This window comes from Lepidochelys kempii, chromosome 2 (genome assembly GCF_965140285.1).
Source record: "Lepidochelys kempii isolate rLepKem1 chromosome 2, rLepKem1.hap1, whole genome shotgun sequence".
Classification (NCBI taxonomy): domain Eukaryota; kingdom Metazoa; phylum Chordata; order Testudines; family Cheloniidae; genus Lepidochelys; species Lepidochelys kempii.
In genome coordinates, this window is record NC_136381.1 from 189,995,516 (window position 1) to 190,012,344 (window position 16,829).

The 16,829-nt window shown below is 47.8% G+C and overlaps 1 protein-coding gene across 1 annotated transcript in view; it reads left to right on the forward strand.

The window, feature by feature from the left end:
- Positions 1-11,527: 11,527 nt before the first annotated feature.
- The window catches only part of LIMD1 (LIM domain containing 1), a 65,750-nt gene continuing 60,448 nt past the window's right edge, over positions 11,528-16,829 (forward strand). Inside the window, exons 1-2 of the mRNA XM_073333151.1 lie at positions 11,528-11,606; positions 11,955-13,885. Coding sequence (XP_073189252.1) covers positions 12,385-13,885 — 1,501 coding nt within the window. The 5' untranslated portion in view covers positions 11,528-11,606; positions 11,955-12,384. The remainder of the gene's footprint in view (positions 11,607-11,954; positions 13,886-16,829) is intronic.

The window sequence follows — 16,829 nt, forward strand, 5'->3', positions numbered from 1 at the left end:
TGGCCACTGAGTGGGGGAGGAGGGTGGAACCAAGGTTCAGCCCATCCCCACTCTTCCTGAGGGAGTAAAGTGAATGTACAGGCCTATTCATGCCCATATAAGATGCAGGGAAGACAAGCTGGACTATAATGGCAGTTTTACTCCCTTGGCTGGGTGAGTTTGTTCAAATCACAGTCTAGCCCTTAGCAGAATTGATGAGGATTAGAGATGGGGCCAGACCAGAACCTTTTATCTGACACACATGGCCCAACCTTAACATTTTTGGATAGGCCTTCAAAGCAAATGTTTACCTCTCCTCACCAACTAATGCACACACCATCATGATCACACCACCATGCAGAGCGCTGGCTCTAGGACTCAAGAGGGTTTGACCAAGGCCCAGGGTTCTTTGGGAGACACACTAAACTGACAGAGTCTGTGTGTGCTGGGTGTGTATGTTTGTATTTTTAGTTTTTCCCAAGCCACCTGCTTCAGAAGTGGAGCCCAGCTCTTTGTTCCTTTGAACTTTAGTGATGTGTCAATACTGGTTTATAGTTGTAGTGCTGTTTTTGCCAAGAAAAGAGTTGTAAACTTTTTACTAGTATGATTTGTTTTCAAGAAAGATGCGATTAGGGTCGCCACCCGTCCACGTTTTTCCAGGATCATCCCTTTTTTGAGGTAGCTGTCCTGGGAAATCTGTCAGAGTGCTCACTACACGGTGCGCGCTGTCCAGTTTTATGGCTTCAGGATCATCCCAAATGTTCCTTTTTTTTTCTACATCAGGGATTCATAGATTCATAGATATTAAGGTCAGAAGGGACCATTATGATCATCTAGTCTGACCTCCTGCACAACGCAGGCCACAGAATCTCACCCACCCACTCCTGCAGTAAACCTCTCACCTATGTCTGAGCTATTGAAGTCTTCAAATCATGGTTTAAAGACTTCAAGTAGCAGAGAATCCTCCAGCAAGTGACCCGTGCCCCATGCTACAGAGGAAGGTGAAAGACCCCCAGGGCCTCTTCCAATCTGCCCTGGAGGAAAATTCCTTCCCGACCCCAAATATGGAAATCAGCTGAACCCTGAGCATGTGTGCAAGATTCACCAGTCATATACCCAGGAAAGAATTCTCTGTAGTAACTCAGATCCCAACCCATCTAACATCCCATCACAGGCCATTGGGCCTATTTACCATGAATAGTTAAAGATCAATTAATTACCAAAATCATGTTATCCCATCATACCATCTCCTCCATAAACTTATCGAGTTTAATCTTGAAGCCAGATAGGTCTTTTGCCCCCACTGCTCCACTTGGAAGGCTACTCCAAAACTTCACTCCTCTGATGGTTAGAAACCTTCATCTAATTTCAAGTCTAAACTTCCTGATGGCCAGTTTATATCCATTTGTTCTTGTGTCCACATTGGTACTGAGCTTAAATAATTCTTCTCCCTCTCTGGTATTTATCCCTCTGATATATTTATAGAGAGCAATCATATCTCCACTCAACCTTCTTTTGGTTAGGCTAAACAAGCCAAGCTTGTTTAGCCTAACCTAAAACAACCAACCCTAGGTGAGATCCTCCTTCAAGTTTCCACTTCTACCACATCAGGCAGGGCCAGGAGTCCTGAGGTTTGCAGGGTCCAAAGGCTAGACCCTGCTCCGTCTGAACTCTGTGGGCTTGGATAAAATGGAAGGAAGATCTGAGGAAAAGTAAACCTTGGCCTGCTCAATCCAACGTTAGTGAGAACAACGATAAACCCCTAAAGGGAGAATAAGATTTATATAATTGGATATATTGGAATATTTTTCCATACTGTATATGAAAATCCCAGTTTTATGTGTCATTTTTAAACACAGCAGTTCACAAAGTGCCGATTTCTAATAATTTATGGTACATATTTGCTTAAGATCTGCTGGCAACAAACTCAGGGAACCAAATAAACCTTGGATATAATGCGATTGATTTCAGTGGAGTTACATTAAGGATGAATTCAGCCCCATATCCCCACCTTTGTACAGTACCTGTCTCAGGAAATAACAAAACCTCTTCCTTATTATCGGTTTATGTTCAAACTGACTTTTACAACCCTGAATCGTTTAGAACCCATACACAAACATAAGGCTATCATTATACTGGTATCCGCCAGTGCCACTCTTGCTAAGGGTCTTTGGAATTTACATTTTAAAGACAATATCTTTTCCAAGGAGTTTTAACTGCTGTTTTAAATCATATCAGGCTGAAACTTACAGTAACATTTGCTTAGATCTGGGAAAATAGTCACAATTGGGTAAGCAATGTTTTTGTAATTGAATGGTTAAAAAAGGGAGGAGATTTTTTCTCTAAGCTGCCACAAGTACTCCTTTTCTTGATGCTTTTTGGTCATTCTCCAGTTTTAAAAATCTGCTTGGTGATTAATAAAGGGAATGAATATTTGCACACTCCCCAGCATCTGGCCACAGCTCATAAATCTGAAATAGGATTTCAACAAAATCCTTGGCAAAATGTCTATGAAGTTCTACAGAGATCTCACAAATTGTATTGCAGAAATCCGGCATTTTTCATCTGAAGCACTGCTGTGATACACCATACCTCAAAGTAGCACGCTGTAACCCCCATATGCATCATTCATAGATGGTTGTGATATTTCATACAAAGCATGCCATGCAAGATATCATAGGAAAGGTCATGGTCTGCTGAAACCCATTGTTCTGTCAAAATATGTATATCATTAATGTATATAAAGTTATGAGATTTTGCTGTATGTTGTTGTTGAAATAAGTTGTAAATTCGGGAGTCATCCATTGCTAGTTCTCTAGGGACAACAAAGGAGGTGAGCCACACTCAGGCGGGCATTAAATGACCATTAATCAGCAGGGGAGTTTTAAACAAGAGATTCACAATTCTGTAAGAGTATGTCTACACTGGCACAGTTACAGCGCCAGCAGTTATGTCGCTCAGAGAGCGCTGAAGGGAAACCGCTGTTGTGTGTTCACACTGTCAGCTGCCTGCACAATAGCGTGTTCACACCTGTGGCATTTGGAGCAGTATTCGGAGCTACCCACAGAGCATCTCTTCCTCTTCTGCTGCTACGACTTTTGGGAAGGCGGAGGGGGTTACAGGACATCCTGGGTCTTGTCCCAATGACCCATGATGCATTGCTTCACATCCCAGCAATCCCTGGGCTTCTGTCCATATTTGGCGCCATCTTTCAATGGTTTGTGTACTGCGCACCTTGCCTCTCTGGGCTGCCTCAGTCTGCTGCTCGCTCTGACCAACACGTCACGAGGGGCAGTGGAGTAATTCCTTAAACTACAAAGGCAAGAGGAGTGCAACGATCTCGCCAGCATGCTAGCTACGACATGAGATTGCTTGTGGCATTCATGGAGGTGGTGACCACCGTGGAACGCCGCTTTTGGGCTCGGGAAACAAGCACTGAGTGGTGGGATCACGTCGTCATGCACGTCGGGGATGATGAGCAGTGGCTGCAGAACTTTTGGGTGAGGAAAGCCACATTCATGGGACTGTGTGATGAGCTCACCCCAGCCCTTCGGCGCAAGGACATGAGAAGGAGAGCTGCCCTGCCGTTGGAGAAGCACGTGGCGATTGCACTGTGGAAGCTGGTTACTCCAGACTGCTACCGACCAGTCACTAATCAGTTTGGAGTGGGAAAGTCGACCACTGGACTCGTGTTGACGAGTGTGCAGGGCCATTAATCACATCCTGCTCCAAAAGACCATGACTCTTGGCAACGTGCATGACATTGTGGATGGCTTTGCACAAATGGGCTTCCCTAACTGCAGAGGGGTGATAGATGACACGCACATTCCAATTCTGGCACCAGACCACCTAGCCACCGAGTATATTAATCGCAAGGGGTACTTCTCTATGGTTCTTCAGCTGCTTGTGGATCACCGTGGGCGTTTCATGGACATTAACACAGGCTGGTCTGGAAAGGTGCATGACGCACGCATCTTTCAGAACACTGGCTTGTCAGGAAGCTGCAAGGGCTGGACCGCAGAGGCTCAGCAGCTGGAGGCTGAGTTCAAGCAGCCAGAGACCAGGGCTATTAGAGGGGCCCAGCACGAGGCCATAAGGATCAGGGATGCCTTGAGGCAACAATTTGAAGCTGAAAGCCGCTCATATTTGTTGATATGCTTGGGAGTGCAGTGCTTGTGATGCTAGGAGGTGATTGGTACACATGATGCAATATGTGGGTTTAACATAATTGTACGTTGCTTTGCAGGGCTCTTTTTGCTTTCAATTAACAGAATAAATATTGCTTTCAAATCAACACAATTCTTTTATTAAAAGACAACAATCGGAGGAGAGAGTCAAACAAAAAAACCCATAATCAGTGAGAGGAATGGGGGAAGGTCCGAGGAGGAGGAGGGATCCCGGAATGGCTAAAGAGTTGTGTATGTCCAGGGATCATATCCAACCTTCTCCTCTGGAGTGCAGCAGATACTGTACTTCAGCAGGGCTAAACTGCAGAGGGATGGGTGTTGAGCGCAGTGGGTACTGGGAGTCTGCAGGGCTGGACTGTGAAGGGGGAGGACTGGAATGCCACGGGTATAGACTGGAGCCAGGAGGTTGATAAGAGTGTATTGGCAGGGTCTGGGGGGCGCATGGGAAAGGGTTTTGCGACAGCGGCTGCAGGGGAGGGTGGGCGCAGAGCTGCTCGGTTTGAAGAGCTAGTATCGCCTGGAGCGTGTCTGCTTGGCACTCCGTAAACTTTAAGAGCTGCTCCATGGCTTCATTCTGGTGTGCCGCGTTCTCCTTTTGGTCCCTCTTCTCGCTGTCCCACCACTCCTTCGATTCCTGTTTCATGGTGGTGGAGTGCATCATAACATCACGCAGAAAGTCCTCTTTAGTTCTTCTTGGCCGCTTTCTAATTCTGCACAGCCATTCAGCTGCTGATAACAAAGAGAGAGACTGGGAGACTCCCAACGTCATCTCTGTGAAGTTTAAATGCAACATTTCACAGAAGCAGTATTGTTTGCAACACAGACAACACTGATTCAGTGCTTTAAAACACAGCCAGTACTCACACACCTCTCACTAACTGGCTGACCCCAGGCAAGCACCTGTGAGCCACAAGATCCCCAAAATTGTGAGTAACCACAGGGGTAGGGGAAATCAGTGTTCCAGCCCCGTACTGGGCACATGGCTCTTGGGGAGAGCCAGCTCTGTAGGTGGGGGCCCGATAATCATTCTTGTCCCCACACTTTCCACAGGATGTGATCATTATGGAAGATATCTTGATGCTGAGGGTGAGCAGGGAATCAAGGGAGGGTCTTCTCCAAGCCTGCGGCTTCTGCCCTGGCCCCTATGCAACTTGCCTGTGAGCAGCAGTGGTCCCCTGTGACAGCAGAGTGGCGTGGGAAAGTTACCATTAATGGGGCAAGAAACAAAGCAGCTCTGCCAAAGAACCTGTGGCAGCGGATTGCCCAGTATCTCCATGAGAGTTTCCTGGAGATCTCTGAGGGAGATTCCCGTGAAGTGAGGGAGTCAATCAACAGCCTGTCCCGCCGCTCGGACTAGGCATGCGGTGGGAGACAAGCCTGCTTTCTGCAACCCTCCTGCCCCCAACAACTCGCTTCAGCAATTCCCCAAATCAGATCCACTTACCAGGGGCCTCCTCTCCTGTTTGCGCTTCACCAAGATCCAACTGCTGTGACTGGCTAGCCTCCTCCGGGGTAGAAAAGAGCTCCTGGCTGCATGCATCTCTGACCTCTGAGTCATCCTCTGCCCCTGGGTCCCCCTCCGCATCCTTGTTCAAGATTTCCTCCTCCTGGCTCGGTTCACTCTCAAATGGGAGGCGAGCCACCAAAGTATCCACAGTGGCCTTCACAGCGGAGGTGGGGTTGCCGCCAAGTATCACATCTAACTCTTTGTAGAACTGGCAGCTCATGGGTGTAGCACTGGATGGCCATTTGCCTACCACACCTTTTGGTAGGTGTTCCGCAGCTCCTTCGCTTTGACCCTGCACTGCAGTGTGTCCCGGTCATGGCCCCTTTCTATCATGCATTGTGAAATCTGTCCCTAGGTATCATAATTCCTGTGGCTGGAGCACAGCTGGGACTGGACAGTCTTCTCTTCCCAAATGCCGATGAGGTCCAGCACCTCAGCATTTCTCCAAGCTGGGGATCGCCTGGTGTGTGGAACAGGCATGGCCACCTGGAAAGATGCGCTGAGACGGCTGCACGTGTCACTGAGCAAACAGGAAGGGGACTTTCAAATTCCAAAGGAATTTACAGGGTGAGGCTGACGGTTGGTCAGCTGAGGGCAGGGTAGTAGAGTTCAAACCGATGACCAGAGAGGCAAGAACAGGCATTGTGGGACACCTTTGGGAGGCCAATCGCAGCACTGCAATTGCCATGGTGTCTACACTGGCACTGCAGTGCTGTAGCCCCAATGCAGAAAGCCGTACGCCTCTCGTCGGGGTGGTTTTTTTACAGCACTACAGCTGTGCAGTTTCTGTGCACTATGTGGCTTGGCAGTGTGTGCACCTCAGGAGTTACAATGCAGAAAGCTGCTTCACTGTGCAGAAACGTGCCAGGGTAGACAGGGCCTAAGAGAAGCACCACCAATGGTGATTGCTCAACCCTGTGACTCAGCAAGGCCCACCAGGCATGCTTGGGCTAGTTTCGTTCCATTGACATGGACTAAGAGTATAAAATAAGGGATAGTGGCATCATGAGGGCACCTTTCTCTTCCCCCACCTACACTGGAAGCCACAAGAACGCTGGGAAAACAAAGGTCTGAACAGAGGAGACCTGTCCCAGGCTTAAAGGGAAACCCTGCATATTAAGGACTGTAACCTACCTGCAATATCCAGTGGGGTGAGAAAAACTGCTTGATCCAAATATTGCTCAATCTAATAAGGTCTAGGATTTAGACTGAGTGCTTACCCTCTATTTTCTTGATAACTATGTCTGATCATTTGTGCCTACGACTTCTAATCACTTAAAATCTAGCTTTCTGTAGTTAATACACCTGTTTTATATTTGATCTAAAATGGTGTATTTTGGTTAAAGCACTTGGGAAATCTCAGCTTAGGTTACAAAGGCTAGTGTGTGTCCTCTTCGCATGGAGGGAGGGGTAGACTGGGTAATGAACTTACACTGGTCAGGCTTCTGACCAGGGCAAGATGGTACAGCTCTGGGGTGCAAGTCTGGGGGCTTAAGAGATTTGCTGGTGCCTTTCTCTGTCTGATTCGAGTGTGTGGCTCAGGGAACATTCATGCAATTTAGCTGGGTGTGGGGTGGGCTCCACATGCCATTGTACTGAGTGATAACAGAGCCTGGAGGGGTTTGCTGCTTGTCAGTAGCAAAGCATTGTGAGAGACAGCCCAGGTTGGAGAGTTAAGGGGGCACAGCAGCACCCCAGTTCCAGGTTGTACCCTTGGGATCCAGTCACAACTGCACAACCAAATACTCTCAAGACTGGCAGGGCTCAGCTGAGACTGATCACCTTTTGTTTTTCACAGGTATGTTCATTTTACACCACAGGATTGGTATATATTTCAGTGTTGCATCTCCTAAAAAATTGGGGTGGCACAGTACGTACTTGTGCTTATGCATCTTCAAACCAGAAATATATAATATTTTCCTTCCAGATCAGACCGTTAGTTGATCACATCTGATGTAGAGCCATAGCCAGTGGCCGACTCTTGATGCACCAGAGAAATGTGAAAAGTAATAATGATGATAACAATGCACCTGAACAATTGTGTATTGTTGTCCAGAGAGGAGGGATGCAGAAGGAAACTCCTTCCTTACTCCTTCATTATGTCCAGAAGCTTGAGAGTTGATTCATCCTATTTTAGCAAGTTATAACTATAATCTTCCTGGTCATAAAATTATTCAGTCCCCTTTTAAATTCAGTTACAGTGTTTGACTGTGAGCACCTTCTCCCAGAGAAGTTAACACCATAGGCTGATTATACAATGTGTGTATTTCTTTCTATTATATTTAAATGTACCTTAATCAATTTTAATCAAGTATCCTTTGTGCTTATATTATGGGACTCTGTAAAAAGGACCAATCCCTTTTCACTCTCTCATAATCATAAATACCTCACTTACCCGCCCCTCCCTGCCTTTCAAAAATGCTTATTATTTGCAGCCTTTTATGTAATTCCTGCCACACATCCAATTATCTGCATCAACCTTCTTTGTGTTTGGGGGTCGTTTGGGATCGTGTCTGTGTGACAGTGTGTTGGAGAGGATGTGTCAAGATCATGAGGACATTAATACTGAAGTTATATTATAGGGTATGTCCAATTTTGGGCCTGTCAGTCTTTAACTCAAAGAGTCTTTAACTCATTTCGTACTGTACAGTCCAATAAAAATACCACAGGACAGGTTTTAAATTATTGGGGCCAGATTATTATGCTCTCAGTTACAGCAGCATTATCCCATGGAGTTTGCTAGGGCAGAATGGACGTGCCTGAGGGCAGAATTTGCTGCCCTGTTGAATTGGGAGCCAGACCTCCACAAGGATTTCTTCGCTACACTACAGAGTTTATAGCGGTGCAGCTTCACCGATACAGCTGTGCCGCTGAAGCGCTGCTAGTGTGGACGCTCTAAGCGAATGGGAAATAGCTCTCCTGTCAACTTAATTACTCCAGGCCCCGCAAGCGGCGGCCACTATGTTGATGGGAGAAGTTCTCTGAGCTGACATAGCACTGTATACACTGATGGTTAGGTCGGTGTAACTTACGTTGCTCAGGTGGGTGACTTATTCACACCCACTCATGTGAGCGACATGACTTATACCGATATAAACTGTAGTGTGTCCATAGGCTAATTCTACCTTCAGACATGCACAGCTCATGTTGACTTTTATGGGATATTAAACATATCTGAGGATAGAATTTAGCGCTAAAAGGAGTAGTTTTCCCCAATGAAGAAAACATTTATATGGGTATAGCATAGTATGAGAAGGGTTAAAGTGCTGGAGTAGACTCAGGTGCTCCGAGTTCAGTTTCCCCCAGTCACTAATTTACTTCCACAGTCCTGAGTTGCTTAAGCCCCCATCCTGCAAGTAGCTCTGTGCAGGTAGAGCCCTGACCAATGGGAGCCTTAATCTCACTTGTCTCAGCTCTCCAACTGTAACTTGCGGATAATTCTTCCTTTGTCTGTTCTTTCTATGTAGACTATGAGCTGGACAGTCTCTCACTATGTGTTTGCACAGCGCTTTTCACACTGGGGCCCTGATCTCAGTTGGGGCATTAGTATAATAAAAATAATCGTCATAGAATATTATTAGAAAGGTGTCAATATATAACATTAATAAGCCTGGGAAATAAACATAACTTTTGAATGTGATTCTCTCTCTCTTTCTTGAGGGGGTGGGAGGGGAAGGGAGGCAGGGGCAGGGTTGGCCTCATCATGTTGTGGACCCAGCAATTTATTTTCCAGTGAAGCAATCAGGTTGCAATCGGCCTCTCCGTCTCTCAAGTACAGTCTTGCAAAAAGTCCTGCACAGCTACTTTCTTGCTAGACAAATGCCACCAGGAGGAAAGCAGGTGTTTGGGTTTTTTTCCTTTTCCTTCAGTGGTTCAGTGGGAACTCCTCCCCTTCAAGGCTTCTGAATGATTAATCATAGACTAAGTCATGTGCGTTTGGCTTGAGTGCAGTAATTACGCTTTGAAAGAAAAGAGAGTGTATGTGTGACATATAAAATAAACAAAAGAGCATGAACAGTGCACACTGTGGTATATTCCTCAGTGTGTTTCATTATTTGCTGTAGCTTGTAGTTTTGCAAACATTTTGCGGTCAGGTTTCCTGAAACATTAAAGGTTAATAAACAACCAAAACAAAAAACCACCAACCAACCCAAGTCAGTAAGGGTCTCATCCCACAATTCCTAGATTCCAAGGCCAGATGGGACCACTGCTACCATTTAATCTGATCTCCTGCATAACACAGGCCATAGAACTCCCCCAAAACAATTCCTGTTGGAACTAGAGCAGATCTTTTAGAAAAACATCCAAGCTTGATTCAAAATTGCCAGTGATGGAGAATCTACCACAACCATTAGTAAATTGTGCCAATGGTTAATATCCCCCACTGTTAAAAATGTACACCTTATTTCCAGTCTGCATTTATTTAGCTTCAACTTCCAGCTATTGGACCATGTTATACCTTTCTCTACTAGACCGAAGTGCCCAATGTCAAATATTTATTTCCAGTGTAGGTACTTATAAACTGTGATTGAGTCTTTGTTAAGCTAAATATATTGAGCTCCTTAAGTCTATCACTATAAGAATGCTTTGTAATCCCTTATTTATTCTCAGGGCTCTTCCCTGAACCCTCAACAATTTATCAACATCCTTCTTAACTCATGGACACCAGAACTGGACACAATATTCCAGCAGCATCTGCAGTGATGCCAAAACCAGAGGTAAAATAAACTCTCTACTCCTGCTTGAGATTTCCCTGTTCTTGCATTCCAGGATCACATTAGCTTTTCCGCCCACGGTGTCAGAATGAGAGCTCATAGTCTACTGATTATACACCACAACCCCCAAATCTTTTCCAGAGACACTGATTTCCAGGATAAAGTCCCCCATCGTGTAAGTATGGCCTACGTTCATTGTTCCTAGCCACAGACACTTACATTTAGCCACATTAAAATTATATTGTTTGTTTGCACCCTTTTCATTATTTACCACTCCTCCAATCTTTGGATCTGTGCAAGCAGAACCCGGCATTGGATCATGCCTATGACCCCGAGACAGCAAACACTTATGCAAGTACAAACTTTACTCATCTCAGAAGTCAGTGGAATTTCCCATGTGAATAAAGTTACACATTTTAGCAGGATTGGGCCCACCCGACGCTTCTTCCCAACCACTGGGTTCTTCTACTTTTATTTTAGCAAAACATTCCACTGCAGGGTTTGTAACCCAACCACTCCGGACTTGTGTTTAGTGCAGAAGGACTTGAAAATAAATTGACCTGAACTATGAGGACTCTCTTCAGGGGAGTTGCCACCACCAAACAGCAAAGCAAAAACCAAAGAGAACTTTATGCTCAGCTTTAACAGTGAGGCAGAGAAGAAAACTGCTTTTGAATGTGACTAGACTGCGGGTGACGAGATTCTCTGCAGCAGGAGAGGTCCTGATCCTCCAAGTTACCAAGCCCGGGGGAGCCCCACGCGGGTGTCTGTCTACACGGGGTAACTCGCAGGGTGGGGGCCAGAGTTGGCACCGGATCAGGCCAGCGCTGAGGGCCACGGGTGCGAGGAGGTGATTGTGAGCAAACCCCGACCCCCCCCCGTTCGCCAGCTGTAGCCGGGCGGACCCTGGGCAAAGCGCTGGGCCCTCACCCGGGCACGGAGCAGCCCGCAGCGAGAGGTAGCAGCGGCCAGGTGGGTCCCGGCTCGGCGGGGGAACCGGCACAGGCGGAGCCGGGGCGGCTCAGGCTCCGCGCCGAGAGGCGGCAGCTGCTCCGCCGCCCCCGCCCCAGCCCCAGCCCGGGACCCGCCGTCAGCCGGGGCTCGCCCGGCTCCGCCCCCCGCCCGCGGGAAGGGGGCGAGGCCGCCACGCGGGCGGGGCAGAGAGACGCGGCACCGAGCCACGGAGAGCGGCCGCCGGGGAGCCCGAGCAGCGCCCGGGTGAGTCCGCCCGGCCCCCGGCCCCTCCCGCAGGAGAAACGTCCGCAGCCGCCGCCTCGCCGGGGCAGGCGAAGGGGCTACGTGAGGTTCCCCCCCCCCTCCCCGGGAGGTGCCGGGGGCTCCTGGCCACAGCCCCTGCTTCCCCCGGTCCCGCAGGCGAGGACCCTGGCCCCTCCCCGTGGCCTCTGGGCGGGTCCCCCCAGCCCCGCGCGGCGTGAGAGACCTGCCCCTGGCTCGCCCCTCAGGCGCGGCGCGCGCCCCCGGGGACTGGGCCTCCCGCTGGGGGCGGGGAAGGGGTTGGCAGCCTGTTTCCACGAGACGCTTACAAGCTCTCTCTTTCTTTTCTAGCCTCTCTCCTGCTAGTGGGCTCAGGCTGAGTAAGCCCTGATTGCAGGGTGAACGGGAAATCGCCTCCTCAGTCGTCATCCTCACCTCTGGGCTTGGAGCCCTTTCCGATCTTGCTTCCTCGAGGGGGCTGTCCCGCCCCCCCGATCTACAATACAAATTTGAGCTGCGTTTCTTGCATCTTATGGTTAGAAGACACGGCTGCTGCTGACCCGGTTATTAACGGGAGCTACAAACAAGAACATTTAATTATTTTTACAAAGCAGGTAAACTTCTGTAACCTTTTTCTGAGTCAAGGACGGAGCGGGCATGAAGCTGAGGATTACAAAGTAAAGTGGATTCAGTACTGACTGCTCCTACAGGCCTGGATGGCTTGCAGCTTTCATCATTAAGTTTAGCCTCGTGGGAGGGGGACGCTAGTGAATTTGCAAAAATGGATAAATATGATGATCTGGGCCTGGAGGCGAGTAAATTTATAGAAGATCTCAATATGTATGAAGCCTCCAGGGATGGACTCTTTCGGGTGGACAAAGCTGTTGGCAACAACCCGGAATTTGAGGAAACCAGGAGAGTTTTTGCCACTAAAATGGCTAAAATTCATCTCCAGAAACAACAGCAGCAGCAGCAAGAAGAGCAACTGTTGGCTGACTCTGGCTCTCTAAATGGTGGGGCCAGTTTCAGTGTCCAGCAGCAGTTTCCAAACCATCCTGTGCATGGAGTAGCTGTGGGGGCCAGTACATTGCATTCAGGAGAAAATATTGCCAAACCACCTCTGGCCACAGCATCAGTGTGTGCAGCACACCAGCTTGCTTTTCCACACCATCCACAAGCTGTTCCTGATGGGCAGCGAACAAAATTATACCAAGAGGGCAAAACAGCTAGCAAAGAATATGGCTGTAGAGAGAATCTGGGGGATTCTGAGGTCTCTGAAGGACATGGGTTCCACAGAACTGCCCATGTGAATCCCAGCGCTCCAAAGCCATCTTTTCCTTCTCTTCCCCATGGACATCATTATAATGAGAATCAGACAGCCGTCCCTGCTTGGGGAGGAGATGCTGGTAAGTTTTCCATCCCAAAATCTGGTTTGGGGAGTTCACGATCCAGTGTTAATCATAGTGATCAGCTACCAAGGAGTCCTACAAAAATCCAAGCTGATCCTCACCCGTACCAGCATCAGAAGTCACAGAGCTCCTGCAGGTCTTCTGAAAGTGGATATGGAAGCCAGGAAAATGGGAATGAAAGCAACAGACTCAGTCGGGGCTATGACCAAAACCCAACTGGTCAGAGATCTTCCTCTTTCTCACATACTCTGACCTCCTTTTCCACTTCTACAGGGTTTGATGGTGAGACAGCAGTAGTACTTCCACAACAGAGATCTTCCTCATTCTCGGCCCCATCAACATTGCCTGCACAAGCATTTTCAGGTCTGTCTGATCAATTTAGCCCAAACCCTGAGAGTGAGATGCTAGCTTCTGGAACACCACACAAAACCAGTCATGACCACTCATTATGGTACCATGACAATTCTAGCTCTTCCACGTCTAGTTCAGCTCCTACTCCATTGCCTCCAAGCGTAGATTATCAGCAAGCCAGTGCTTATCCCAAGTCTACAGCCCATTTCGTAGTTCATGGTCAAAATCACAGGCTTCATTGTCCTGGCTCTGGCATAAGTCCTGAGCAGAATTCCATCAGCGTAGCTTCACATGGGCCAATGATTTCTGATGCTCCAAGGTCTCCATTTAAAGAGGGCATAAGCAGTCTGCAGCATGACTCAGGACACCAGGAAAATTCCAGTTCTACAAAAGTAAAATTACCCTGTCAGACCCTCCTTCCACAGCAGGAACAAGGGCCATCTGCAGCTGAATTAAAATTAGAAGCACTTACCCAACGTCTGGAGCAAGAGATGGATGCTCGTCCCAAGGCTGACTACTTTGGTAAGTATATATTTCTGCAGTTGCAATCTGTAAGTTTATATTAACGCATCTGACAGTACTAACTGCTATAAGGTTCACTTCAGAGACTGGGAGGGGAAACACTTTTTTTGGCGGGGGGGCGGCGTTCAGTGGTTTATTTTTGTACTTAAGCGTCATTCACTACAGAGGCTAGAAATTATTTTGACTATGAAACATTTTTTCATTTCACTTGTTTTAAAGCAAGGATTCCATAGTAACTTCAGGAGGGAATCATGAAAGTAGGGTGAGGTGGAAGGGTTATGACTTTTGAAGTACCTTAATTAATTTTTTATCGCAATTTAACATCTTTTAAATATATTAATAGACTACCTCCTTTTCTAAAAATTGTTTATGATTCAGCTTCAATTAAAACTTAGTTTTTTAATTGATCAAAAAGTTGGACAAGGCTAAGGCTTGCAGGTATTTAACAACCTGAATGAGCGCATCTGAAAACCAGGCCATAAATGTATTGAACTCTACAGCTCAGATCCACAAGTTGTCCAGTGCTGCAAGGTATGCTTGTACTTTGCAGTGAAGAGAGAAGAAGAACTTAACATCTGTGGGTACCTGAATAAGTAGTTAAAATATTCTGCTGATTTCAGTCCATTTGATAACATGGGGCGCCAATAGCCTGTTGGCGAGTTTAATAGTATATTTTCTCTTTTTCTCAGCCATGTCATAGCTTAACAAGATAGAGGATATTTAGTCTGGTTACCCAGTTCTTGGAAAGAGTGGGTCTGATCCTGTTTCCACTGAAGTCCATGAGAATTCTGTGATTAACTTCAATAGACGCAGGATCATGCCCAGCAGAACTTTTGTTCTTACATGTTTTAGGCCTAGTCTACGCTACAGAGTTAAGTTGATGGATGGTTTACGTCGACCCAGTTATGTCAGTGTCTGGACATAGCCTTGCTGCGCTCATGTTAGTGCCCTACTACACCAACACAATAAATCCTCCTCCATGAGAGTTGTAGGGTATATGGTGGTGGCGGTAGAGTGATGCGGTGTCTGTGTAGACACTTTTCAGAGTAACAGCCATGTTAGTCTGTATTCGCAAAAAGAAAAGGAGTACTTGTGGCACCTTAGAGACTAACCAATTTATTTGAGCATGAGCTTTGGTGAGCTGTGTTCCTTAGATCAGCTGCGACACTCATAACTGTCAATTTCAGGGCTCCCTACTGGAGCTGTGACATTGACAAAAAAGGCTGATAGCTCTCTCCTGTGGACCCCGCACCAGGATCGCAGCTCAGGCTGTCACTCCGGGGCTGGGGGAGAAAGTGTTCCCTCTAATTTTTCCCACCCGTGTGCGGAATGAATTTTGTTATGTGCACCAATATGGAGGTGATGTGTGACACATTGTCTTCATATTGGTGCACATAACAAAATTCATGGGGTGGGGGTGGAGCCGAGGGGTTCAGAGTGTGGGAGGGGGCTCAGGGCTTGGGCACAGGGTTGGGGTGCAGGGATGTGAGGGCTCCGGCTGGGGATGCGGGCTCTGGGGTGGGGGTGGGGATGAGGGGTTTGGGTGCAGGAGGCTGCTTGGGGGCTATGGCGGCGAGAGAGGACTCCTTGCCATCCCCCGCCCCCCGCAGCTCTCTCTCCCCACTGCAGCACCTGGGCTGGGGGTCAGGGTGGGAGAGGCGCCTCTCCCCACCGCAGCAGCTCTGGGGCTGCAAGATATGTGCCCCTCCCCCAGCTCCACACTTGGGACCAGCCTGGGCTGTGCCCAGGCTTGGGGGGAGGGGTGCCATTGCTGTGGCAGTTTGGGGGCCAGGCTAGATGGGAGCTGGGGGAGGGATGCCCCTCCCCTGGCCCCGGTAGGTCCCCGGGCGGGTTTACTGAGTGCCTGCATGGTGCTATATAGGCTGCTGTGTGGCTACACAGCTTACAGGAGACTTAGGTGGGGGCTGGAGCCTGGCTGCTGCCCAGGCTCTCGGGTCTCTGCTTTGAGCCTGGCTGTCATCTGGGCTTGGAACCGTCTGGGAGCCTGGGTGGCAGCTGGGCTTGGAGCAGTGAGCTCCACCAAGAGCTGAGAGCCCATGCTCTCAGCCCCCCACACTGCCCCTCTTAAATCGGTGCAAGCGCTGCTGGTGAGGATGTGCTCCACCAACAGAAGGAGGGTAGTGTGGACATGAAAAACCACAATAATTACTGCCACAGCTGTATGTCGACTTAAGTTTGTAGTGTAGACATGCACTTAGATACATGGGTTGAACATCCCAAATGTAGCAGTAGCTTGAACTCTCCTTCCTAATATGAAGTAACATTTTTCACCTCTGTGCATCTTGATCCCTATGCAGACTTACAAACACAAACCAGGGGAAGGATTTCATGCTTTCAGCTTACTCTTGCTGCTTCTTGAAGGCCACCATTGCTGATGCCAGCACGGGCAGTCTATACACCAATGATACTTAAGCACTCTGGTCTTGCCAACATTACTATGAACTTCACAATAAACGACTGCAAGCTAGGTAGCTGCCAATATTGGTATCCGAAGGACATATAGATTGTTTCTCCCAAAGGTTAGTTGAGAACTGCATGGAAAGCATATTCCAGAATATCAATATGTGATGTTCCCCTGATAGAGAGTATAGTTGTAATCAAATTTAGTCCAATGAAAGGGCAGATGGAGTAAAATGCCTATTGTGTCACATTACAATGTCTTGTGTTCTTTTTGCTGCTTTTTGAGGATAGTGTTTTAAATACCATTCCTCTACTCTGAATATAGAATGGTCCACTGACAAGGCCGTGAGATCCTCTTTACTAGAGGATGCTACTTGGATTTTGGATTCACGCTGCTTTGAATGGGTGAACAGAGGAGCTAGGCTATACATACTTTAAAGTGTGTGTAGGAAGCAGGGGCATGCCAGAGCAGATGCATGTAATGGATAACTAGATTTATACCGCCTTTAAATTGACAGTAATG